Source organism: Camellia sinensis, chromosome 5 (genome assembly GCF_055761805.1).
Source record: "Camellia sinensis isolate YWXY chromosome 5, ASM5576180v1, whole genome shotgun sequence".
NCBI lineage: Eukaryota > Viridiplantae > Streptophyta > Magnoliopsida > Ericales > Theaceae > Camellia > Camellia sinensis.
The window spans coordinates 135,762,699-135,790,324 of NC_138965.1; the positions used below are offsets into that span (position 1 = coordinate 135,762,699).

The following is a 27,626-nucleotide window of genomic DNA, read 5'->3' on the forward strand; positions in this document are numbered from 1 at the left end:
ACCTTAGCCATACTGAGCACAAAAAGCCTCAACTAGACTGAGCATCAAGAGCTCGGCCAGACCGAGTCACAAAAAGTCTCACCCAGACTGAGCACAAAAAGACTCCGCCAGATTGAGCATGAAGAGCTCGTCCAGACCAAGTCACCTAAAGCCTCAGCCAGACTAAGCACAAAAAGCCTCAGCTAGACTGAGCATGAAGAGCTTGACCAGACCGAGTCACTTAAAGCCCCAGCCAGGCCGAAGCCACCATTGCGACTTCATGATCATAAGCACAGTGGCCATATTTTCTCACACTCACTCTATATTGAATTTTTCTTACAAGTTAAAATTTACTCTGCATTGAGTTTTTCTCACACTCACTCTGCGTTGAATTTTTCTTACAAGTTAAAATTCACTCTGCATTGAGTTTTTCTCACACTCACTCTGCGTTGAATTTTTCTTACAAGTTAAAATTCACTCTGCATTGAGTTTTTCTCACACTCACTCTGCCTTGAATTTTTCTTACAAGTTAAAATTCACTCTACATTGAGTTTTTCTCACTTTCACTTTGCGTTGAATTTTTCTTACAAGTTAAAATTCACTTTACATTGAGTTCTTCTTACATTTTACACGTCACAATAATTTATACATAAGTCTTATACAAGTCGCCATTCTCATTTATTTCAGATGCACAAGCAAAAATAATGGATTGAAAACACAACTCAAATTTTATTTATTCACAAAACTTGTACATACGTTCTTTACAGTAATCAAAAAAAAAAAAAAAACTTGTACAACCTACACCAATAATCACTCTTCCACACTTGACACGAGGTCTTCTTCTTCAACGCCCTTATCTACGGGGGTCTGGGCCACGTCATCTTCATCAATCTGTACACCACTCAGGTCCAAGTCTAGGAACAGTTCTTCTGTCTTCCGCTTGAACATCTTCCAGCCACTGTCTCAGAACTTAGCCATTTCGTGTTTGTAGAAGTCTGACCGCTAGAAGCTCTCAATAACTTCTGCTTCAGTCCTACCCCCAGCGGTCGTTCCTGACGGGCCTGCCCCCCAAACACCTCTCTTGCCAAGTTGCTGGCGACCGCGGCATCGACCGCCATATGAAATTCAACAGACCCCTTGAATTGCTCCACTGCTGCAACATACAGATCGGGGTATGCTGCCCTTTAAGAGGCGACCTTGGTTTTTTCATCCTCCAGCTCCTTCTGTAACCTTGCCTTCTCCTCCATTGCCCTAGCATGCTCGTCCTCCAACTCCTTCTGCAGCCCAGCAATCTTCACGTCTGCTTTATCCTTCTCTTTGATCTCCTCGGCGCGCAGTTCTTCATTGTTGATCATCGCCTCTTCAAACCGCTCGGTGGCGACCGTGCAGGCATTTTGGGCATCCCCCAGCTTCTTCTGCTAGCTAGCTAGCTAGAACTCGAGTGACACTACCTTGCGGCGTTCGTTCTCTAGCTCCAACCTGACCGCTAGCAGCTCAGCATGGGCACGGACGGCAACATTGCCCTGCACGATCGCCAATACTTCTATCTTTTTTGCCTTCGCAGCCTCCTGGCAACCCTTGGCACACGCGCTTCGCGCAACCTTCTTCCAGCTTGCACTCTCCTTCTTGAAACTTGCAAGCTGGGCCTTAGCCTCCTCCGACTTGACCTTTGCAGCCGCCGCCTTTCTCAGCAGAGCCTCTGCTAAGGTGGTTACCTCCATTTGGGCAGAGCACAACCCCATTAGCAGCTCAGCCTCATTGAACCTGGAAATCGAGCGCACGGCTGCCTCGTCCATAATCCCCACAAGGCGATCTACAGCCACCCTGGCTGGGCTTTATTCTCCCTCTAGCTGCCCAGACATGGCGCGAGCGTGGTAGATTGCAGTCGTCAGCCTGGACCCTTCTCCTTGGGGGCGCAGGGCCCCCCTTGGGCTGCTGTCCCATTACTTCCTTAGGGTCAGCCGACCCACTTTCTAGTTGCACCTTGGGGTCCAGGGCGCTCGTATGCCCTTCTTCCTCTAAGACCCCTTGGCTCTTCTCCCCCTGTGCCTCTGGGACGACGACCGCTTCTGGAGTAGCCTCTACCCCTTTCTCCCCTATTTTCTCTGCCGCCCTTACCACCTACCCTTGCCCTCTTCGACCCAGGTGCATCTGAGGCCCCCTCAGGGGCAACCCTTCTCTTTTTCTTCTTCTTCATGACCTCCCCCTCCTTGTTTGCCCTTTCCTTCACTGGATCAACGGGGGGCGGTCGTGGCTCGAAACTGCCCAAGTCTTTTCTTCCCAACGGCTTGGGGCGCGGTCAGATTCTTTCCCTCGCGACCGGCTTTGGTGGCGGGCCTAACTGCACTTCCTTGAACTTATTGACTTTGGCAAAAATGGCCCGGTCCTCCGCCTCTTGCGCTTTCCTCTTCGCCTCAAGCTCTGCCGGTGCCAGATCCCCACCGGTCGGCTGAGGGCCCAATCCTACGGCAAACAAAGCTGATGGCTAAACGAGGTCGTCCCATCTGACCCTCTCCTTCTCTCTCTATGCCTTCACCTTTTACACCCTCTCCTCCGCTGCAACCCCCAGCTTTGGCTCCATAGACTTGGTGGGTACCCTCCATACCATGCGTACTCCAACTTTGTCGTTCGCAGATACGTAGAACCACCGCGGCCTCCATCCTTTAATTGATGACGGCAACCCCACCACCAAACCCCTTACTGCCACCGCCTGCAACGTGACCCAAGTTTCTTGCTGGCCCGAGGCCTTATAGCAGGCAAAAAACTCGTCCACCGTCATAGTCGCTCCCTTGTTCGCCTTCGGCCAAGCACTTGCACAGGCCAGTACAATCTTCCATGTGTTAGGCATTAGTTGGCCTGGCGCGACTTTTAGTCGGTTGAGGACATCCACTACCACTTGTGGAAGCGGCAACCTCAACCCTCCCTTCAACGCCTCTTCGTATACGACAAACTCCTCCGGTTGGGCGTGGGAAGGCCTCTCCGTTGCTGTCGGTAACATCAACTCTATTTCTTCAGGCACCTGGTATTTTCTCCATATACACTCTAACTCCTCTGCCGTAACGGTTGACTTATCAGCCTTCGTATGCCAGTGATCTGGCTTAGCCTGGCTGATTGGTTTCGGAGCCGCTATCATCGTCAACAGACGAGTTAAACTCGCCGGCTTCCCTGATTTCTCCACTTGCCTCTCTCTCCTATATCGTTCTGCCAAGTCCACCACGTCATCAATCCCTAGGGGATCAACCCTTGCGGTGGTTGCTTCCTCTTGTGCGATCCCTATTGTATGTCTTCGAATAGCTTCGGATGCGGGCGCAAGAAAATTCTAGAAGTGTTGCAAGGGTGTATCGTTGGCAACGAAGGAGTTTACGCTGGGAATGTTTTGATGTTTTGCGAAAAGATAGGTAAAGCGAGTAATTCCAAAGGCCCAAGGTTTTCCCGTATTCCAAGCGTCCCTATTAAATTTCGCCAGTTTGAAAATTTTTCAAAAAATCGCCAACATTGTCTTTTTAACACCCTATAATGACCTATCATTTCACTCCTGGCCCAACACCTGACCTCCCCCCACCAAATGCTGCCACGTATACGACTACGATTCATTGCCCCCCTTCTTACTTTCAGTCGTCATGTGACCCGCTGCCTCTTGAGCCCCGCGCCCCGCCGCCCTACCCTTCACGGTCGACCCTCCTTATGGTCGGTCCCCCCGTTCGTTTACCCTTCATAGTCGCCCCTCTTCATGGTCAGTCCTCCCGCTCGTCTACCCTTCATAGTTGGCCCTCCTCACGGTCTGTCCCTCTACTCGGCCACTTCTGGTCGGCCGTTCCTTTCACTATTTATTCCCTTCGTTGAACTAAAGCTGCACTTGGGAATAGGGGACTACTGATGTGGATAGACTCATAAAGCCCATAACCCACTGTGAATAACCCAAGCCTACCACTTAGGGCCCAATGCATAACCCAACTGATATGGCCCAGCACAGCTAGAAGTCAACATGACATGAAAGACCAATGATATTCGGACACGTGGTAGGTAACGGGCAAGCCACCTTAGTAGATAAAGATCTACAAAGTTATTGCCATTGCACATTACCATTAATGTAGCCCCTCACAGCATTTATTACGACAACACCTCTCTGTCGGGATAGCACGCCCTCACCCTGAACAAGGCAAGCTACAGCATAGACTTTTGGCTAAGGTGACAGGTCGGACGGGACAACAAAATGATTACAAAAAGATATAAGCAGACGTTGAAGACAAGAAGAAGGTTAAGTTCTCTATTTCTAATTCATATCTCTACATTCCACTTCTCTCTTTAACTTGCTCGTCGGAGGGTTTGTTGGGGGACTCCCCGTTCCCCGTTCCCCGTTGAAAGTAGTGCGCCAATTTTCTGGATGCCATCATTAATGCTAATGCTAGTTTCTCCAAGGGCAAGTACCTTGTTTCGGCTCCCAACAATGTCTTGCTGACATAAAAGATGGGTAAGTGTTGTATTCCTTCTGCACGAACCAACACTGCGCTGACTGCGTGCTGAGAGACTGCCAGGTACAAAAAGAGTTCTTCACCAGGTACTGGAGTAACAAGTAGTGGTGGGGAAGACATGTACTCCTTCAAGCTTTCCAGAGCTCGGTCGCATTCTTCATCCCACTCAAATTTGGCTTTTAAAGCTTGGAAGAACGGTCGTAGTCTGTCTGATGACCTGCTTATGAACCGGTTGAGTGTAGCCGCCATACCAGTGAGATACTGCACTTCTTTGACTGAGTTTGGTCTCTCCAACTCCTGGATTGCTTTGATCTGAGAGGGGTCTGCTTCTATACCTCGGTTGGTCACCAGGAAGCCCAAGAATTTGCCAGATCCAACTCCGAATGCGCATTTGGACGCATTGAGGCGCAACTTGTGTTTCTTCAGGATCTGGAACATTTCGCCTAGGTCTTTAAGATGGTCATTCTCATCCTTGCTTTTGACCACCATGTCGTCGATGTAAGCCTCCATTGTTCTGCCTAACAATGGTTCGAACATCTTGGTGACCATCCTTTGGAATGTCGCCCCTGCGTTCTTTAGGCCAAAGGGCATGACCTTGTTGCAATATAACCCCCTTGGTGTTGTGAAGGATGTGACCTCTTGGTCTGGTTCATGCATGGCGATCTGGTGGTAGCCTCTGTATGCATCCAGAAAGCTGAGTCGGTTATGCCCTGCCGTTAGGTCCACCAGTTGATCTATCCTTGGTAGAGGAAAGCTATCTTTTGGGCACGCCTTGTTGACTGTTTTGTAGTCGATGCAGACACGCCATTTACCATTCTTTTTTGGCACTACAACTGTGTTGGAGATCCATCTTGGGTAGTGCACTTCTCTTATTGCTCCTGCCTCCAGCAGGTTGCCTACTTCCTCCGCCACTATTTCGGCGTGGTGGAGTGCCGATCTGCGTGTGCGTTGGATGACTGGTCTGGCGGATGGGTGGACATTGAGTTGGTGACTGATGAAGTTTGGGTCAATACCTGGCATGTCGTAGGGTGTCCAGGCAAACACTTCGATATTAGAGGTCAAGAATTCCAAGACCTCTAATCTCTTAGTGCTGGACAACGATGAGCCAAGCAAGAAGAACTTATCCGGGTTCTTCTCATCTATTTTTACCTCCACCAAGTCCTCCACCGCTTTCTGATCAGCCTCTTTGCCGACGTCCGCGAATAGTTCATTACTTTCTGGTTCTTCCACCGAATGAACGTATCCTTTGGCAGCTCGGCTTCCATTCGCTGTGGCGAAGCATTGTTTTGACATGATCTGATCACCATAGACTTTTTCGATTATGCCGGTGTCGTTGGGGAACCGCATTACCTGATGGTATGATGACGCTACCGAACGCATGGCATGCAGCCATGTTCTGCCCAAGATGATGTCGTATGTGGAGGGGACCTTCAATACCCAGAACTCCACTTGTTTTGTTACACTCCCTGCTCTAACTGGGAGGATTATTTTGCCGACAGGCCACTCTGGCATGGAGTTGAATCCAATCAGGGGAGAAACTGCAGGCGCCAAGTCTTTGTCTTGCAGCTTCAGTTGCTTGAATGTGTCGTAGTACATGATCTCACATGAACTACCTTGGTCGATCAGAATCCGCTTGACGTCAAAATCTTTGACTCGGAGAGTGACAACCAGAGCATCATTGTGAGGACAGTATATTCGATCCAGGTCTTTATCCGAAAAAGACATGACGTTTGTTGCCTCCGTCCTTCCTTTCTTGGTGGTAGGTTGGGCACCTAGCACTTCTCTAAAGTGCTCAGCCTTTTTGATTGACCCTCTGAGCTCGCATACGCGCTCAGGTTCAAAAACTCCATGTATGACATTGACAATACCTTGAGGCGGTGCATCGATTGGCATTCTGTTGGGATGGTCATTATGATCTTGGGGGGCCGGTTGCGTCATTCCTTCAATGTATTTGTCCAAGTGGCCTGCTGCCACCAATTCTTCCAAGTGCTGTCTCAGTGGCGTGCAATTCTCAGTTCGGTGCCCCTTTTCTTTGTGGAAGGTGCACCGTGATCTGTCGTCGTAATTTTTCTGAGCTTCCCCTAGCTTGGCTGGCCACTTGACAAAAGGCTCATCTTTTATTTCGCTCAGAATCCGATATATTGGTTTTTTGAACACCGTTGTTATGGCAGTGCGGATTCTCAACCATCTTTTGTCTGGGTCTTCTCCGTTATCTCGTCTGCCACGCCCGTTTTTATTCTGCCGATCTACTGTATTGACCTTTGCTGGGGTCTTCTTTTCTGGTACTATGGTTGTACTAGATTTTGCTTTTGCACGTGCGCCATCCTCTTCTACCTTGATGTGCTGATGCACTCTTTCCATCAGGGCCTCCATGGTGAGGGGTGGCGTCATAGTAATCGAATCCCTTAGTCTGTTCCCTACTGGTAGGCCTCTTTTATATTGTGCAATGGCTAGATTGGTGGGGCAGTCTCCAATCTGGTTGAATGTCTCCCAGTAGCGACTGTTGTAAGATCTGAGGGTCTCTTTTTCACCCATGTCGATGGAGAGTAACTGGTCTATCTCCACCGGTGTTTTAGTGTTTGTTCGAAACCTCGTTACGAACGCTTCTACCAATTGGGCCTAGGAGGCTATGCTGCCCTCTGGGAGCTTTTCGAACCAAGTCAGGCCGAGGTCGCCAAGGCTTGATGGGAAGAGTATGCACATTAAAGCCTCGTTTCGCCTGTACACAGCCATGACTTGGCGAAAGTGGCTCAAGTGTGAATACGGGTCCGTCTTCCCTTCATATGTAGTGAATTTCGGCTGAAGGAAGCCTGATGGTAGGGGCGCGTTTTCAATTGCGGGAACAAACGGCGAAGTCTGTAGTCTTGCTAAGGCTTTGTCTGTTGGTTCATACGCTGGGCGCAGTATTGGCATTCCAACCTCGACGCTTCCATGCGTCCGAGGAGCCAATCGTTGTAAGGCAGAGACTCTATGTGGATCGCGCACCCTAGCATCCTCTTTGCATCGTGCTTTTTCTTCGAGCACGGTTCGTAAGTCGGATGACCTGGGCAGCTCTGTCTGTTTAGATCTGGTTTGGTGTGAGTGCGAAGGCCAATACGTGCTTCCTTCAGTGTATGATCTCTCGGATCTCGTCCTCTCAGACCTGGAGTGACGAGTTTTGGAAGATAAGGAATGAGTGTCGCCTGTCCTGAGGCTTCTGCTCTCTCCTTGGGAGGGTGTAGTATTCCTACTACGATTCTCTGGGTGGCGAGGGGGCGTCTTGTGCTTGCGCCCCTCTCCTGTCGCCACATCTTTAGTCTTCATCTGGCGTTTCAAAGCCTCCATGTCCGCCGCCATCTTCCGAATTAGTTCATCTTGCTCCTTTACGCGATCTTCCAGGGCTTGAGGATCAATCCTCCTCCTTTGCCTGTCAGGACTTTGAGAGTGACGAGGGCTGTTATTCCGCCTTCCCCTGCCACTTCTCCTGGAGTTATGTTGTTGGGGCTCCAGATCTGCCATAGGAGGGACAGAGGGTAATCCTTCTCGTCTTGCGCCCCCGTCTGGAGTTAGCCCGTCGACGGCGGACTGCGGTAGTTCTTCAATGTGTGCCATTGATTGAGAAAATGAGAAGCTTAGTCAAGAGGTTTTTGTTCTTGTCTGTTTGTTCCCACAGGCGGCGCCAATTGTACGGGGAGGAAATAATTCTCCTCGTATAATCCTGTTGACCAAGTCCACGCTCCTCCGTACGACGTCGCTTTATCACCTGAAAACACAAACGTAAGCTAGCCGGCGGGTGTGTGCCGGAAACCTCTCCGATGCCTAAGTCAGTAAGCTTGACAAATAGACAAAGTTTTATGCTCTCAGAAAGAATTATGTTCAATTACCTCCCCCAAGGTGATGTTTGTGGGCTTTTATAAGTTTTCCGTGACACAATCCTAGTAGGACTTGTATTTCTCCATGCAGTGTCCTCCTAGGATTCATACTCCTAAGGATAATGCTTATCCTTTTACACCCTCCCCCACTGCTTAAACCAAGTGGGATGGTTTCCTCCATGGCCGAACCACCATTTGACCGAAATAAAACTTGGCTATACTAAGCCACCGAGTGGACCGAACTCATTCATAGTTCGGTTCTTTTGTCTTCCCTTTCTTATCTCGGCTTTCCATATAGAACCCATAGTACGGTTTTAGACCGAACCAGCGACTTTCGACCGGTATAACCCCAAGACCGGCACAACTCCAAGTTGCTTTCGGACCGAAGTACCTCTACAGTCACTGTGCCGAAGTAACTTTGTCCCTCTTATGCCGGAGTAGCTTTGCCTCTCCTGGGCCGGAGTAACCCTGTCTCTCCTGGGCCGGAGTAACCATACCTCTCCTGGGCCGGAGTAACCTTGCGGCCTTTTCACCAAGTCCTTGGCACTTTGGGCCACGAAGCCTATCACATAGCTTGGCCCAATTTTTACCAAAAATTACCCTCTCACGTCCTAAATTGAAATTACTATTATACCCCTCTATATATATATGTGTACGTTTCTCTAGAAATTTTTTAAGACACTAATTGTTGTCTTTTCTTCATTACTTTTAAGTAGGGTTGTTCATTTTAGCTTCCTCTTCTTTTATGCTTTCTCGCAAATAGTCCAAGACAAAAAATATGTTTTCTATTGTGCAGTCAATCATCCCTTTTGTTTATTTTGTTGTTTAATAGCAACACCATTTATTTGTTACAGCGTTTTTCACTATGGAAAGTATTATGGTATGCATTTTATGTATTGTGAAGCCTAAGCCAACTGTGGGTTTCCAATGTTCTATTAAAAGTTCAGTTGGGTTAGGTTCATCAGGTTCTTCATTTTGGAGGATATGCTTAATAAAGTTTATTTTAACATGATCTGCTGGGGAGCAGGGAAGGACCTCCAGCACCTCCCACCTCTACGTGGGGGCTGGTAATGGATGAAAAAAAAAAAAAAAAAAAAATTTGGACCAATTAGGAGAGACCCTCAGTACCCCCACTGGGGGTCTCATGCATTTTCCTTGCTCGAGTGGCCTCTTTCACCATATTTGATTGTTGAACACAGGGTTCAACATCCAGTTTTTTATATATATTATTTTTATTAGTCTCAATAACAAAAAAATAAAAAAAATAAAATGGGATATGTAAAATTAAAAAAAAAAAAGGTCAAAGTTTTTTCGGAGTAGGGGAAATTCGATCCTCATTATGAGGTGGGGAATGACTGGTTCCCTTTTGGGAATCAGAGGCGGGAATAGGAACGAGAACGGTGATACCTTCGGAGATCGAGGACGGAGAGTGTAATTTCCGACCCCGCCTTGACCCGTTATCATTCCTACTTTTGTGTGAAAAAATAAAAGTCCGAAAATGTTAAGTTCAAAAAATTCTACTAAATATTTTACCAAATATCTTACATGAATGTGAATTCCACACTTATGTACGACTCACCCCATTAATATTCTTAGCATTACTCATAAAAGTCCGTTAACTATAGAGGAGATTCTTGTCAGAGAAGTCACGCACATTATTCGGTTTGAGGGTGTATAAGATAATATAAATAAGTATATTTTTAAAAATTTTATTGTCTCAAAAAAGATTTTAAAAAATGTATGAATATAAGAGATGTCAAATAATATTTTAAAATAATCAATCAAAAAATAATATAAATTAAAATAATTAATAAAATAAAATATTACATTCATTTCATAATTATTTTTTTTTCTTTCACACAATTATCAAATTAGTTTTAAAAAAAAATTAATTAATTAACTTTCAAAATAAAACTTTTTTAATCATATTAAAATAACTAAAAATTTCCCCAAGACCATAGGGGACGACTACAACGCGCTTCTCTCTTGGCTTTCTCTATTGTCTCTCTCTCTCTGGCAGACATCCCTAACCTTCGCAGAGCAAAAAAGTCGACGAGAAACACTCTTCTGCGTTCAATACTTGGATCCGCAAAAACCGTTGTGGAGTTTCCTTCAATTCAACGCCACAGAGTCAATCGGCTTATCCATCTCTGAATATAGCTCCATTTTCGCACCCCTCTCTCTTCGGTTCTTGCTCTCTCTGGTAAGAATCCTCCTTCTTCGTCTCTCTGCTCTTCCGATTCTCTCAATCATTAGAGATGGACCCCAAACCCTAATTCCACACTAGTCCCTCACGATCTCATCTGGGATTCGTGTTTCACCTTCTTCTTCACTTTAACCATCTCTAGGGTTTCCAATTTGTTGACTTTTTTTTTCTTCTTTTTTCAAGTTTTTTGATTTTTTAATTTTTTGTTGGGATTCTCTGTTAAACAATGGATAAATTGTTGTAAAGTTTTAGTTTTTTTTTTAGTTTTAGTTTTTTTTTTTTTTTTTTTTTAAAATTGAAATTGGCTTGTTGAAGTTTTAGGCTTAAAAGTTCAATAAATCAATTTTTAGGGTTTGTTTTTTGAATTTGAGTAGTTAGAATGGCGTCGGGCGGTGTTGCAATTAGTCCAATCCGGAATGCGGATGCACTTCCGCCTGGTTACATGCATGACCAGCTTTTGGACGAGTCTATTTTGATCTATGTGGCTGTGTCTGGTTCCATGATTCCGATGCGGGTTCTGAAGTCTGATTCAATTGAGTCCGTTAAGCTTCGGATTCAGACTTATAAAGGGTTTGTGGTTAAGAATCAGAAGTTGGTTTGTGGAGGTAGAGAACTGGCACGGAGTAATAGTCTCGTTAGGGAGTATGGGGTGACGGATGGGAACGTTTTGCATTTGGTTCTCCGGCTCTCTGACCTTCAGGTCATCAATGTTAAGACTTCCTGTGGGAAAGAATTCACATTCCATGTCGAAAGGAGTCGAGATGTTGGGTATGTCAAACGTCAGATTGCTAGAAAGAAGAGAGGTTTAGTTGATGTTGATGATCAAGAAGTCATATGTAATGGTGAATGCGTCGGGGATCAGAGACTTATTAATGATATCTGTAAAGATAATAATGACGCTGTGATTCATTTGTTTGTTCGGAAATCTGCAAAAATTAGGGCTAAACCTGTGGAGAGAAATTTTGAGTTGTCCATTGTGGCACCGCAATTGAATGATAGGAGAGATGACAAAGTGGATGGGGAAAGTGGGTCGGGGTCTGATACTGAGAATAATCTTGTTGCACCTAGAGAGCCTCCCGATAGAGATCTTTGGTTGGAACACCTGGTTATTAATCGGAATATTGAAATACCTTTGGTCCTTGAGAATTTGCTTAACTCAACATTTGATGGGTTAGATAGAGGGAACTATCCAATTAGGTCTTCAGAAGGTACAGGTGGAGCATATTTTATGCTTGATGCATTGGGCAAAAAGTATATATCTGTTTTTAAGCCAGTAGATGAGGAGCCTATGGCTGTGAACAACCCTCGAGGGCTGCCCATTTCAGTGGATGGTGAAGGACTAAAGAAGGGAACAAGAGTCGGGGAAGGTGCATTGAGGGAAGTTGCTGCCTACATTTTAGATCATCCAAAGAATGGGCGACGCTTTATTTGTGGGGAGGATAAGGGATTTGCTGGGGTCCCACCTACAATGATGGTCAAGTGCTTGCACAATGGATTTAATCATCCAGATGGTTTAACTGTCAAGATTGGGTCTTTGCAGATGTTCATGGAGAACCATGGAAGTTGTGAGGACATGGGTCCTAGTGCTTTCCCAGTGGAGGAGGTACATAAAATCTCTGTGTTGGATATAAGGATGGCAAATGCAGATAGGCATGCTGGGAACATTTTGATGAGCAAAGGTGAAGATGGCCGAACTGTGCTGATTCCAATTGATCATGGATATTGCTTGCCTGAGAGCGTGAGTACTCTTCTTCCTCTTTTTGTGTTTCATTTTTTGCTTGATTATTGTATTAATTTCAACACTTATAATTTCTGCTATTTATGGATTTATTAGCTTCATTCTTGAGTGCTTTTGTCAATGGAATGGCTTTCCTAGCTTTCTTTTTTCTATATAAAATTGAAGTTTAGTAGTTATGACAATAAAATTCAAGTCTCATCAAATATTTTTGTAAGGATCTGGAATGCATTTTGAATGGTGACATGGTGAATTTATATGTTATTTGTCTATCTAGTTGCTTGGAATTTATGTAGATAAGTTCGGTAGATAATAAAATAAATGTTTCCCAGGATGTGCAATAATCTACATGTAAGACGTACAAATTGAAGAAATTACAGCAACAAAGAAAATAAATAAAAATACAATTCCCTAAATAACTTAACTTGAATATGTCACCTCTACAAACTCTTCAATAGAAAGTTGACTCATGAATTTTGCTTCCCCAAAGAAAGGCCATTTCTGAGATGCAAGAAATTTTCTGTTCTTTCCTTTTCATGCCCATTTTACTTGCATACAAATTTTTCTACAACATTTTGAAAACTCAACAGCCGTTCTCCTCACAATCTCATCAATACCTTTTATACTATGTGGATAAAAAGTTATTCAAGGAAAATCCCTTTCCTCCCTCGAAAATTAATCCCTGCTTAAGCTACCATACTTTCTTTGTTAGATTTGTCTAAAAGCTTTTTTTTCTGCGCTGTTTGTTTATATGGCTAGTTTTTCTCATTGACAAGAACAAATATTTTCACAAGCTTCAAATTGTCGTTGTCTTTACTAGTTAGGAATCAAATTGATTGATTTGGAGAATTGCTGTGTCTGAAACTTTTTGATAATTTTTTTAGCTTTATGTATGTCAGTAAATGCCTTGGCTTTATTAGTTGCCCTCAAATTTTTTTTGCCACTGCAGTTCGAAGATTGCACGTTTGACTGGCTGTATTGGCCACAAGCTCGCAAGCCTTACAACGCGGACACTATTGAGTACATAAAATCACTGGATGCTGAAGAAGACATTGCCCTCCTGAACTTATACGGATGGAATCTGCCGCTTGAATGTGCGCGCACGCTCCGTATCTCCACCATGCTTCTAAAGAAAGGGGTGGAGCGAGGGCTTACTCCCTTTGCCATTGGAAGCATCATGTGCAGGGAAAGCTTGAAGAAGGTATCTGTGATCGAGGAGATTGTCCAAGAAGCATTGGATTCTGTGCTCCCTGGCACAAGCGAAGCCGCTTTCATGGAAGCAGTCTCCCACATCATGGATCACCACCTTGAGAAGGTTGCCAAAAAAATGTCCATGGAGAAAATTGGGTAAATGCATGTCTATATGCACATATGTTACCGTACATTGCCGAATATAATTTTCTTGGGTTGTTTGTTATTTTCAATTATTTCAGCAGTTAATGCACAAATAACTTGAAGAGGTTGAACCGTAAGTTCATACCTTGATTCATTTGCCAAATTATACTCTCTATTTTTTGGGTTTGATATACAATTTGTTGAACTTGTGTTGAGGACAAAGTCATTGTCTTAAATAATATGTACTTATGATAGCTAAGGTATATGGAGAGAGCAGCTTGTTTAGTTTCTGCTTCTGGTAATTTTCCAATCCTGTGTTATTTATTGTTTACTTTTTCAAATCAATATTGTGCTTATTTTGTTTCCTGTTCAAGGGATTTGGATTACAAAATAAGGTTGTAGTCCTGGTCCATCCATAAAAACTAAAGCTATGGGAGCTTGAATTTTTTTGCCCCATATTTATTGGATTAGCAGATATGTTGTTCCTTTGCTGAAAATTCTCACAATTTTTTTTGGCACCAGATTGGAATAAAATCGGGTAAATCATTCAGCATACCTCACAAAGTAGAGTATTAAAAGAGTCAATCGGATTATGAGATTGTTCTATCTTTGGTTGAGTTTCAAAATATGTTTTCCAAACAAATTTCAAAAATTAATTTCGTGAAAAAATAAAAATGAATTATTTTTATATGATTTTTTCTTATTTCGGAATAGAAATGATTTTTGAAATTTTTAAAAAAATATTTTTATATTTATGTTTTGTCAAATTAGATTTTAAAAAAGATTAAAAACTCAATTAAACAAAATTATTTTAAAATATGTTTAAATTTGATTTATTTTACTTTAAGTTGTCCATTTAAAAATTTTAAAACTGTCAAATTATGTTTAAATTTGATTTATTTAACTTTCAAATAACTATTTAAAAAGAAAAGAAAATTGACGTGCTCATTTCAAATGATATTTACTTAAGTTTGGATTATGATTTATTATTTATTATTTTAATGTAATACTAGAGTCTGTAAGCTTATCGAGAGTTGAATTTGAAAATTGTTCAAGTTAATTAATTTATTTAAAAATTTTATTTTAAACTAATCCAACTCAGTTACTCAAATAATTTGATTTGGATTTACCACAGGCTTTTGGCATTTTTTAAAAAATGAAACAAAATTTGATGATATTGAGGGCTTATTTGGGAAATTAGTTAAAAGTCAATTTTGAACTTTTAATTTATTTTGAATCATATCACATTTCATATTTTTTATTTACTAAAAGACAAAAAAATAAATAAAATTTAAAAATTAACTTTTAACCAACTTTTTAAAACACGTGATATTTGCCATGTGATGGGCAATAATGGATCCCATCTTGTTGGTTTCTGTAATCTTTACTTTGTACCCAATTCAATATTAGAAAACGGTTGATACTCCAAAAAAAAAAAAAAAAAACTCTCACAGTTTAATTTATAATTGTATGTCATGATATATATATTAATTTTTAATTTGTTATATACTCAATTGTATAGGGTCTACTTTTATTATCACATCATTCTGAATAAATTGAAAGATCTAAATTATGAGTCTATAGCATTATTCTTCAAAATTATAAATACTAATTTATATATTACATAAGCAAAAAAGATTTCTAATATGAATAATTCTTATGCCTCTAAAGCCTCAAACTAATTTTTCTGAATTTTTATAATTATAAAATTTACTATATTTCTTACATGGTATACTCCTCCCACACTATCCTTATTTGTTTTGACTTTTTGAATTTTAAAAAAAAAATCCAAACAAAGGCACAATCCTTTTAAACTCTCTCAAATAAGCCGTCTTTCCTCCCCTCTCTCATTTACGTCTCTTTTACCTTTCCGTTCCTCTTCTTCAACTCATCCTTCGAAGTTTCCATAAGTTTTTGAATCCAAAAATGTTAGAGGTCCTAAAAATTCTATTAAAAATTTTACCAAATATCTCAGGACCCACATGGGACCTACATACCCATGTGAGATATTTAGTAAAACTTTTGATAAAATATTTAGGGTCTCTACCATTACTCTTTTGAATCATTGTGAGCACACAACACAATAAAGTTGAGGACTATAATGAGAAGCAACTTACGAATAAATGGTTTGGGAGTTTGTGTGCAAAGGTGATTAATTGATAGATGTTCTTGTCAGTTAATCCAATTATCTTTTTAGGTATTCATTCACCAAGTCGTAAATATTCTCTCCTTCTTTCCCTCTTCGTATGCTACATTCATTATGGTTATTTCTTTGTTTGTTCTTAATTTTTTTTTTTTATTGAAACCTATGCACCAAAGAAAGTAAAGTCGAGGTTGCACAGCTCTCAAGATTATAAGGCTACCAGCAAATCATGTAAGTAGTAAATTTATATACGTTTTGTTTTTGTTTTTTTTTTTTTTTTTTCTGTTTAATTTATTTGGATTAGAAATTAAATTTAAATTAATTTTTTTTATGTTGTTGACTTTGTTTTGCTTTGTATATATTCCCATGCTATTACTAATTTGAATTGATTCTTACAACTTTGCATTGTTGTGGGATAGAAAACTATAAGGATTTTTTAATCTAAAATGCTCTATTAGCCCTAAAACATTAATCTAAAATTTTAATTTTTGAAATTTTAGTAAATACACATGGCATAGAAATATTAGTCCATCTAACTCATTGTTTTCAAACCCGGACCGGAGCAGCCGGTTGGATCGAGAACTGGGCCTTGTTCCGGTCCGGTCAACCCCCTAAACCCGGAGTGGGGCCAAAATTGGGAAAATCCGGTGACCCAGTGGTCGAACCGGTAAAACCGGTGACCCAGACCAGGTCCGAAGGGTCAGACCAGTTTTTTTTTTTTTATCGATTTTCCTTTTTTTATTTTTATTTTCTTTCTTTCTTATATATTTATATATATAAAAATATATTTCAAAATTTTAACTAAAAATTCTTATTTCAAGAGTCTCTTCTCATAAGGAAGAATCTCATTGAAAGCTTGAGAAGATTCTGAAAGTCTATTCCTATTTATAGGAAAAGATTTTTTAAAGAGAACCTACAAAATTCTATGTGAGATTCAATCAAATTATTTGAAACATATTGATTGGAGGGAGAGTTGAAAATTTCATTTCCTTCCAAAATTAAATATAACATTCTATCAATTTATTTGGAGGGAATGTTTAAAAATTTTAATTTCTTTAAAGTAAGTGACTTTTTTTAATCAATTATGGCTTTATTAAATATTATTAATAAATACTATGCAATAATTTTTATTTTTATTTGATTATTTATATATATTTTTATTTATTTATAATTTATAATTATATTTTTTAATTATGACGTCACGATTCGACTGCTTTGACACGACAATTGAACCGGTAACCCGTCCATCCGGTCCCTTTTCCGGTTCGCTCACCGGTCCGGTTTTGAAAACATTGATTCTAACAATATCTATAATTTTGAAAATTAAAAATCTTAAAATAAAATGTCAAAAATAAATTTTAGCCATCTAATTTGAAAGTTAAAAAAAATTAACGGAAATTCCAAATATAACCTTAGTCTAATATAATTTCAAATTTTAAAAATATTTATTTCAAAAAAATAAAAAAAATCGAAGGCATAATTTTGTGTTTTCCTGTTCTATATTTGGGTGATTCTCTCCTTGTAAATTCCAAAAATTATGGGATAGTTTTCATAATTTTGAATTTTAAAATTTATTTCTTGACAGGCTAACCAATTATATATATATATTTTTTTCAATTTTTTAAATCAAAAATTTGAAAAATTCATTTGAGAGATTAGAGCACTCAAAAATTAGTTTGAGGAGATTTTATTTATTTATTTTTTTAATCCGGATATTATGGAAGACACAAGAATAATTATTATTTTTTTAAATTGAAAAATTTATTTTAGGCAATGATCAATTTGATTTGATCTTTTTATTTTATTTTATTTTAGGTAAAGATGTTAGAAGATTTTGAAGAAATTTTATTTATTTAATTTTTAATTCAAAAATTATATGAATAGATTTGAATTGATCTTTCTTTGATTTATTTTAGGGAATGAAGGATTTTAAGTAAAGAATTTAGAAGATGGGCAAATAATTTAGTTAATTCATTTCTTTAAGTTGGAAGGTCAACAAACTGTATTTCTGTATTTGATTTTAGGAAAATTTAGGCAATTATCTTAGAGATGTGTTTGAAGAGATTTTATTTGTTTATTTGTTTAATTTTGAAAATTTTTATTTATTTATTTTTTTAATTCAAAAATTATATGAACATATTTGAATTGATCTTTTCTTTTTATTATTATTTATTTTAGGGAAGGAAGGATTTTAGGTAAACATTTTAGAAGATGGGAAAATAAATATTTAATTCAATTATTTAAACTGGAAATTCAACAAACTGTGATTATGTATTTGATTTTAGGAAAAGAAGAATTTTAGGCAATGATATTAGGAAATGGGTTTGAAAAGATTTTATTTATTTGTTTGTTTAATTGGAAATTATGTGAGACACATGAATATTTATTGACGTGGGTAGGGCCATAAAGGCCATAACCCACTATGAACAACCCAAGCTTACCATTTAGGGCCCAATACATAACTCAACTGATAAGGCCCAGCACAGCTGGAAGTCAACATGATATGAAGGACCAATGATATTCAAACACATGGCAGGTAAAGGGCAAGCCACCTCAGCAGACAAAGATCTGCAAAGTTATTGCCATTGCACATCACCATTAATGTAGCCCCTCACAGCATTTATTATGACAACACCTCTCCGTCGGGACAACACGCCCTCACCCTGAACAAGGTAAGCTACAACATAGACTTTTGGCCAAGGTGACAGGTCGGACGGGACAACGAAATGATTACCAAAGGATATAAGCAGACGTTGAAGACGAGAAAAAGGTTAAGTTCTCTATTTCTAATTCATATCTCTACATTCCACTTCTCTCTCTAACTTGTTCGTCGGAGGTTCGCTAGGGGACTCCCCGTTGAACTCCTGTGCAGGTTCTCAGGTGGGCTTGGCCATTCAGATATCGGTTGAAGAAGCGTGGACCAGTCCGACCCATTCCTTCTAGAACCCGTTGTATCGTAACTGTATCATCAGTTGGCGCCGTCTGTGGAAAGCTTTGCTCCGCGCGCCAGTTGTGCTCATTGTCGCCGGGGACCCTATTTTAATAACCTTTCCTGCTACCCATTAACGTGTATGGTTACGACTAGATCCATGGCTTCTCACCAAAATGCTACCGACCATCAAGCCGACCCCCCTAATCCAAACAATCCACTACAGTATTTCATCAAGCTTACCAACAGCATCAACCGCATGGCCGAACAAAACCAAGCCCTGATAAATGCTCTACCCCAAAGGGACCTTCCTATGCCTCCTCCACCACCGCCAGATATTCCGCCCAACCAAGAACGAGCCCCGAGCCATACTATCCCGCAGCCCTATCCACCTAACTTGGAAGGCCTGCAACCTCTTCCTCCTCATATAAATCCACCACCTCGACCCCCGCATCCATCGGTCCTGGCACCAACCCCCGAGGGGGAAGCTAGTAGCGTCCAACCCCCGCTCCTTTCCGTTGGTGATAACATCCCTCTCTGGAATGCAGAACTCCGAGCCATGAAGCTCCAACTCCAAGGGGTCATGCTGTGACAACCCTCACCACTGTTTACTGATTAACCACTGATTACTGCTAAACTGAGACTAAACATGTTAATTGACTGACTGACTGAAATCTGGAACTAATTGATTGTCTGTATCTGTTTAAGTGCATCTCTATCTGTTCGACTGTTAAACTATCTGTTCATGTTTTATGTTTTAAACTGCAAATTGAAGGCCTTATCGGCGCCCGAATTTGAAATTGATTAGTGATATGTGTTAATCATAATTTATGTGATTTTATAGCATATTTATTTAAAATGTGATTTGGTATGATTAAATAGATTAAAATAAGTTAAATTACACAAGTTGCATTATTTACAACTTTGCCACTTAGTGGCCCACTTCATACCATATGTTGAGACTTGAATTATACATTGTTTAGCATCATTTCCTCAGCCATTCCTTGAGTCCTTAGCCGACTAGAGATAGAGAGAGTAAGGAAACTTGAGTTCAACAATTCTAGCTTGGTGATTTGAGGAAATTGAAGGTTGATTGCATGTTTGGACTCCTACACATAGAATTGGAGACTTAAGGTAGAGATTATACCTTCTTGTTCATGTATTCAAGCTATGTGTTGCATGGTTTATGGAAGTCTAGAGATTAAGGTCATGAATTAGCTTAATATGTTGAATTAAGAGCTTAATCCATGCATGCATGTTGCCATTCTTGAGTTTTGAAGTTAATGTTCATGAAATTCCACATGCATGTTCATATTTTTGCAATGGACCATGAATTCATCTTGTTTTTGAGGAAATTGGCTCATTAGAGCATGTAATTGAAGCTTTGATTTCTCAAATTGATCTTCAAAACATGTTATACTATGAGTTTTAAAGTGTTTTCTAGAAAATTAGCCCAAAAGGATCGTATTTGGTATATTGAAACTTGTTTTTGAGCTTGAGGTTCAAATCTGAAAGTTTCAGATTTTGGACTCACGTTCGAGCGGAGTGACTGGCGCTCGAGCGTGAAATTCGTGCATTCAGCACTTTACACTGTTTTACAGTCTGCTCGAGCGGGGTATTGGACGCTCGAGCGAGGACTTGTGTCACACACTCGAGCGGGTATCGAGCTCCCAATCGAGCGTGATTTTCACACATCCAATACTTTTAGCATGTTTTACAGTCCGTTCGAGCGGTGTAACTCGTGCTCGAGCGGAGTATTTTGTTTGCCTTTACGCTCGAGCGGGACCTCTGTTTTCTGAAAATTCTGAAAATGTTTTTAAAGTGCATCTTTGCATCCTCATTCCATCTTAGGCATTCCTAGGCCTAGTTTAAGGCATCTTAAGGAGGATATTGATGTAGAACCACACCGAGTCAAGATAGGGATTAAGTTATTATTTTCCCAACTGTGTAGCTTAGTGTGTGTTCACTCTGTAACTGTGTAGGGTTGGCATCCGAGGACGCGTACTAGCTTATATGTAGCCCAGAACTCTGTGAGTAACAATGTTGTAAAGATATGTTCGAAAATGAATATTTTTTGAATGATCAACTGAACTGTTTTCTGAACCGTTTACTGTTAACTGAATGAATGTTTGTCCTCTATTCTGAACTGTATTGTGGCATCCTTAGCAACTACTGTTACTGTTACTGTTACTGCTACTGTTACAGAGATCTCTGTCAGTTCCTATTTTGGAACTTCTGTTTACTGTTATGATGGCCATCATTGACTGTTCGGTCTTTCAAGACCTACTGTTTACTGTACTGTTCTGCTAATGGATGTACCACATATGACTGTTATGACTGAATGACTGATACACTGAATCAATTGACTGTTTTCAATACTGAAATGACATTCATTCTTAACCTCTTTACGCATTATGTTATTCACTAGGCTTTAGCTCACTGCTCATATATATATGTAGGTGTACAGGCACCGGACCATTGCTAGAAGCGTCAGGGTAAACTCCAGTTTTGTCAATCCAACCACCGTGCCTCACTGCGAGGTTCCAAGTCCTTCAAGCTAGGACTTTTGGGGTGTTTTAGTTTTTTTTTTTTTTTTGTATCTGTTTTGTAATTACTGTATAGATTGAATGATACCGTACTATACTGTTATGGTAGGGATCCGGTCCCTAACCTGAATATCTATATATGATGTATGTATGTACTCTTTTGTTCTGAATGTGTATATATACGAAAAGTCTTTTTGCATATAGGCTATCATAGCTCATTGGACATCTTTTAATTACTGTTTTGGCTTACGCCAGCCCTTGTACTTTGTATTACTGTATTACTGTTAAGCAGACCTTCGGTAATCTTGAATTACTGGCCGGTTACGGTGCTAAACCCATAGGGGCGGGTTTGGGTCGTGACACATGCAGAACATCCAGGCTGGAAGAAAGAGAGTGCAGGCTGGAAGAAAGCTGCGCGAAGCGCCTGCACCAAGGGGGTGGAGGAGGCTCAGAAGGCGAAAAAAATGAAAGTGTTGGCTATTGTGCAGCGTAATATTGCCACTCGAGTGGGTGTTGAGTTACTCGCGGCCCAGTTGGAGTTAGAAGACGAGGGTCGTAACGTAGTGTCGCTCGAGTTCCAGCTGGCTGGCGAGTAGAAAAGGGTAGAAAATGCTGAAAAGAGTTATGCAGTCGCCATCGAGGGGTTTGAGGAGGCTATGACCAGTAATGAAGATCTGCGCGCCCAGCAGATCAAAGAGAAGGATGAAGCAGACCTGAAGATTGCTGTGCTGCAGGAGGAGCTGGAAGATGAACGGGCGAAAGCAATGGAGGAGAATGCGAGGTTGCAGAAGGAGTTGGAGAAAGAAAGAACCAAGGCAGCCTCTGAAAGGGCAGCATACCCCGATTTATGTGTCGCAGCAGTAGAACAATTCAAGGGGTCTGTTGAATTTCAGATGGCAATCGATGCCGTGGTCGCCAGTAACTTGGCGAGGGAGGTGGCTGGGGGGGTGGGCAATTCGGGGGCGACCGCTGGGAACAGGACTGAAGCAGAAGTTATTGAGAGCTTCCAGCGGTCGGATTTCTACAAACACGAGATGGCTGAGTTCTGGGACAGCGGGTGGAAGATGTTCAAGCGTAACGCAGAAGAGTGGTTCCCAGACTTAGACTTCAGTGGTGCTAGAATCGATGAGGACGACGTAGCCCAGACCCCCCTAGATGAGGGGATTGAGGAAAGAGATCTCGCATCGAGTGAAGGAGATAAGTGAATGGAGTGAAAAAATATGTACTTAAGAGTTTTGGTTGTGTTTTGTTTTGTTTTGTGTTGTTTTTGTTTTTGTTTTTGTTTTTGTTTTTTTTTTGAATTGCTGTAATGAACTTATGTACAAGTTTGTAAATAAATAAAATTGGAGTTGTGTTTTCATTCCATTGTTTTTGCTTGTGCACCTGGAAATGTAAGAAAAACTGGATGCAGAGTAAAGTTAAGAAAAACTCAATGAAAAGTGAAGTTAAACTTGTAATACAAACGCCATGCAAAGTGAGATTGAAAATGTAATAAAATTATAAATTTGTGTTTGCCACACTATTGTCTTTATTTTGGTGAGTCTGAAGTGGATGAGGGTGACTTGCAAAAGTTGATGAGTAAGAAAACAATCTGACTTGTAAAGGAGACTTGCAAAAGCGTCAAAGATGTAAAGTGTCAAATTACCCACAAAATGGAGTTGTAAATCATGTTGTAAGAGTGTTAGTAAATGAAAAGGTAGTTTGGAATTTGAGTAAGGAATTTGACTAAGTAAAGAGTGTTGTAACAACATGGACTTGGGATTTTGACCAAGTGTGGCTACTAATGCCACAAGCGTGAAGTTTGCGTGAATGACCTTGACCGAGCGCGCGCCCAGTTTCGGTTAACTGATTCTTCAAGTAATTCAGGAGATTTGAGTAGTCCAGTTTGGCTGAGCTCTTCGTGCTCAGTTTGGCTAAGACCTGAAGTAACTCAAGCTGGCTGGGCTTGTCACGCTTGGTCTGGCAAAGGTTTGTCGCGCGTAGTCTGGCTGAGGCTTTGCATGCTCGGTCTGGCCGTGGCTTTTATGCTCAGTCTGGCTGAGGCTTTGCACGCTCGGTCTGGCCGAGGCTTGTCATGCTCAGTCTGGCTGAGGCTTTGCATGCTCGGTCTGGCTGAGGCTTGCCATGCTCAGTCTGGCTGAGGCTTTGCATGCTCGGTCTGGCCGAGGCTTTTATGCTCAGTCTGGCTAAGGGTTTGCACGCTCGGTCTGGCCGAGGCTCATCATGCTCGGTCTGGCTGAGGCCTTGCATGCTCGGTCTGGCCGAGGCTTTATGCTCAGTCTGGCTGAGGCATTGCATGCTTGGTCTGGCCGAGGCTTTAATGCTCAGTCTGGCTGAGGCATTGCATGCTCGGTCTGGCCGAGGCTTTAATGCTCAGTCTGGTTGAGGCTTTGCACGCTCGGTCTGGCTGAGCCTTTGATGCTCAGTCTGGCTGAGGCTGCAATCAAAGTGTTATTTGAAAGATCATGAAGATATTTGAGATATAAGCTTGTTGTCATTAAAGTGTAGCCCATTGGATCATAAATTTACACCATATGTGGAGAAAATAAAAACATTCAGGTGTGCAAATTGTCAAAAAGAACATACATCAATTGGACAATACAAAAATACAACTTTTATTGAAAATAACGCTTCAAATGCTCAGCATTCCAAGGATAGGGGAGGTCTCGACCTTCCATGTCCTGAAGTCGGTAAGTGCCTGGGTGAGGTTTGGCTTTAACAACGTAAGGTCCTTCCTATTTGGCTGCCAGCTTGCCTCAGCCGGATTCTTGGTGGCGAGGGTTGCTTCGCGTAAGACAAGGTTCCCTACGGCGAACTCCTTTGGTCAGACTCTGCGGTTATAGTGTGTTCTCATTTTCTGTTGGTAGGAGGCTAGTCTGACAGTAGTGGTTTCTCTGAGCTCTTCGATTAGGTTAAGGTCAGCCCGACGGAGCTCTTCGGCCAGTTCTGGGTTCGGATGTAAAACCCTTAGGGTAGGCAGACCGACTTTCACTGGGATGACCGTCTTAGCGCCGTATGTTAAGCGAAAGGGGGTCTCCCTAGTGGGAGTCCAAGCGGTAGTACGGTAAGCCCAGAGTACATTCGGTAATTTCTCAGCCCAAAGTCCTTTAGCAGCTTCTAGCTTAGTTTTGATGATCTTCAGAAGAGAACGGTCGGTAACCTCGACTTGGCCATTGGCTTGGGGATGACCTGAGGAGGAAAAACAGGGTTGGATCTGGAGGTTTGCACAGAACTTCTTGTATTTGGCGTTGTCGAATTGTTTGCTGTTGTCGAAGACGATGGCTTGAGGGATGCCAAACCTATATATGATCGACTGCCAGATGAATTTGGTTATGTTCTGTTCGGCAATGGTGGTAAGGGATTCTGCCTCTACCCACTTGGTGAAGTAATCAATGGCGACAATCACGAACTTGGTCTGGCCTCGGCCGGTGGGAAGTGGTCCAACTAAGTCGATCCCCTATTTGGCGAACGAATAGGGACTGCAAAGTGTGATAAGCTCTGTAGGAGGGGCATGAGAGATGTTGGCAAAGCGTTGACACTTATCACATTTGAGTACGAAGTCAGTCGCATCTTGGTTGAGAGCAGGTCAGAAATAACCAGTGCGACGTATTTTGTGGGCTAGGGACCTGCCGCCTGAATGATTACCGCAGATACCCTCATGGATTTCTCGTATCACATAGGTTGCTTGAGCCGGATTGAGGCATCGCAGGTACGGGCGTGAAAAACCACGTTTGTACAAGACAGCACTGACGAGGATGTAATTGGACGACCAGGCTTTAACTTTGGCGGCTTGCTATTAGTCATCTGGAAGTTCCCCCGTTGTCAAAAATAGAAAGATGTCCGACGCCCAAGGGATGGGCTCATTCTGGAGGAACTGTACTTCTTGCTGGTCGGAAGAAATGGCAGGGTGGGCTAGGTACTCGAGACGGACACCACGGCTGAGGTCGGACTGGTCTACAGAAGCCAACTGAGCCATCTCATTTGCCTTAGAGTTTTCCGCCGGAGGGATGTGCTGGATGTGAAAAGTATTGAAGAGGCGAACAAGGGGAAGTGCAATATCCCTGTAAGCCCACATTGTGTCCTCCTTTGCATCGAATTCCCCTGCAATTTGTCCGACAATGAGCTGGGAGTCGCTGAACACCCGGATGTGGCTGACACCAATGTCTCTGGCTAGGCGAAGATCTGCTATCAATGCCTCATATTCGGTCTCATTCTTACTGGCATCGAACAAGAAACGGAGAGCACATTTGAAATAACCACTCTCAGGAGCAGTGAGGATGAGACCAGCCCTGCTGCCTTCTCTGCGGGATGATCCGTCGACGTTGAGAGTCCAAGAATGAGAGTTTTCTGGCTCGGTAGGGGTTGGTAGGGGTGGAGGGGCTGTGGTTGGGGAAGGATTAGTGAACTCCAGGATGAAATCGGCGACAGCCTGCCCCTTAATTGTTGTTCGAGGTTGGTAGGAGATGTCAAACTGGCTGAGTTCCACTGACCATTGCATGAGTCTGCCAGAGAGCTCTGGTTGCTGCATTACTTTCTTCAAAGGTTGGTCGGTGAGGACCACTATGGAATGGGCTTGGAAGTAAGGACGGAGTCGTTTGGAGGCGGTGACCAAGGCCAAGGACAATTTTTCAAACAGTGGGTAATTCTGCTCGGCGCCCTTGAGGGCCTGACTGATGTAGTAGACCGGCCGTTGAACAGAGTTATCTTCCCTGATAAGAGCTGCACTGACTGCAGTGCTTGAAACGGCTAAGTAGAGGAAGAGGGGTTCACCAGTGATTGCCCGAGAAAGGGAGGGTTGGCCATGCACTGCTTGAACTGCTGAAAGGCCTCTTCGGACTTGGTCGTCCATTCAAAAGTTTGCCAAAGAACTTTAAAGAAGGGGAGGCACTTATCCGTTACGCGGGAAATGAAGCGGTTGAGGGCGGCGACTCGGCCAGTGAGTCTCTAAATTTCCTTAACCGTTTTGGGTGACTGCATTTCAATGAAGGCCTTGATCTTTTCAGGGTTAGCTTCAATGCCTCGCTGACTGACCATGAAACCCAAGAACTTCCCAGATCCTACGCCGAAGGCGCACTTCTCCGGGTTGAACTGCATTTGGTACTTCCGTAGGGTGGCGAAGGTCTCTCGCAGGTCGGTCAGATGGTCAACGGAGAGTTTGCTCTTGACTAGCACGTCGTCGACATATACTTTTATGTTTCGACCGATCTGATGATGGAAAACAGCGTTGACCAACCGTTGGTAGATGGTTCCAGCATTTTTCAGTCCAAATGGCATCACACGGTAATGGTAGATGCCTCGGTCGGTAATGAAGGAGGTGTGTTCCCGATCAGATGGGTGCATCAGAATTTGGTTATACCTAGAGAAGGCATCCATGAAGCTGAGCATTTGGTGACCGGCCGTGGCGTCGACCAACAGATCTATGCGGGGAAGAGGATAACTGTCTTTGGGGCAAGCTCGGTTGAGGTCTGAGTAGTCAACACAGAGTCGCCATTTACCATTGTTCTTGTGGACCAGGACCACGTTTGACAACCATCTAGGGTAGTCCACGTTCTTGATGAATTGTGACTCAAGGAGCTTGTCGACCTCTGCGGCAATGAGAGTATTGCGCTCCGGATGGAAAATGCGCTACTTCTGGCAGTAAGGTCTGAAATGGGGTTCAATGCTGAGGCGATAGGTTATGAATGAGGGGTCAATACTCGGCATGTCTGAGTGGGTCCAGGCGAATACATCGTTGTGTTCAATCAGGAGGGCAGTAAGGTCGGCATTCGCTTGGGGAGACAGTTGGTTGCTGATTTTGGTGGTTTTCACCGGGTTGGTGGGATCGATGGGAACCTCCACGAGCTCCTCCACAGGTTCCTCTTTGACCAGCTCGTCCTCATCCCGGACGTCAAGTCCTTCAATGATCATTGTCTCATTCAGCTTGATTTCTTTGAGTGAGGCGACATAGTATTCCCTGGCCACGGTCTGCTCTCCCCTTACAGTCCCGACCCCCAGATTGGTGGGAAACTTAATGGCAAGGTGATAAGTTGATGTGATGGCTTGAAAGGCATTTAGAGCGGTGCGGCCAATGATGATGTTGTAGGTGGATGGGCAATCGACAACAATTAAGGTGAGAAACTTTATAGTCTGCCATGGGTACTCACCGATTGTGATGGGGAAATCGATGGAGCCGATGGAGGTCACCCGGTTGCCAGTGAAACCGACCAAAGGGGTTTGGAGAGGAGACAGACTTTCCTCCCCAATTTTAAGCTGACGAAAGCGGTTGAGAAAGATGATGTCTGAAGAACTGCCGTTGTTGATGAGAACTCGTCTGACCTTGTAGTTGGAGAGGAGGGCAGAAATGACGAGAGGGTCATCATGAGGGTAACGGATGCCTGTATAGTCGGCGTCCGTGAAGGTGATAGGCTCGGTCCACTGCTTGGGCTGTTTG

General features: G+C 42.4%; 1 protein-coding gene across 1 annotated transcript; it reads left to right on the forward strand.

The window, feature by feature from the left end:
- Positions 1-10,253: 10,253 nt before the first annotated feature.
- On the forward strand, positions 10,254-13,868 carry LOC114323112 (phosphatidylinositol 4-kinase gamma 4). The gene is made up of 3 exons (XM_028270596.2): positions 10,254-10,505; positions 10,883-12,246; positions 13,193-13,868. Exons 2-3 carry the CDS (start codon positions 10,888-10,890, stop codon positions 13,592-13,594), a joined length of 1,761 nt encoding a protein of 586 aa, XP_028126397.2. The 5' UTR covers positions 10,254-10,505; positions 10,883-10,887; the 3' UTR covers positions 13,595-13,868.
- The last annotated feature ends 13,758 nt before the right edge of the window (positions 13,869-27,626 follow it).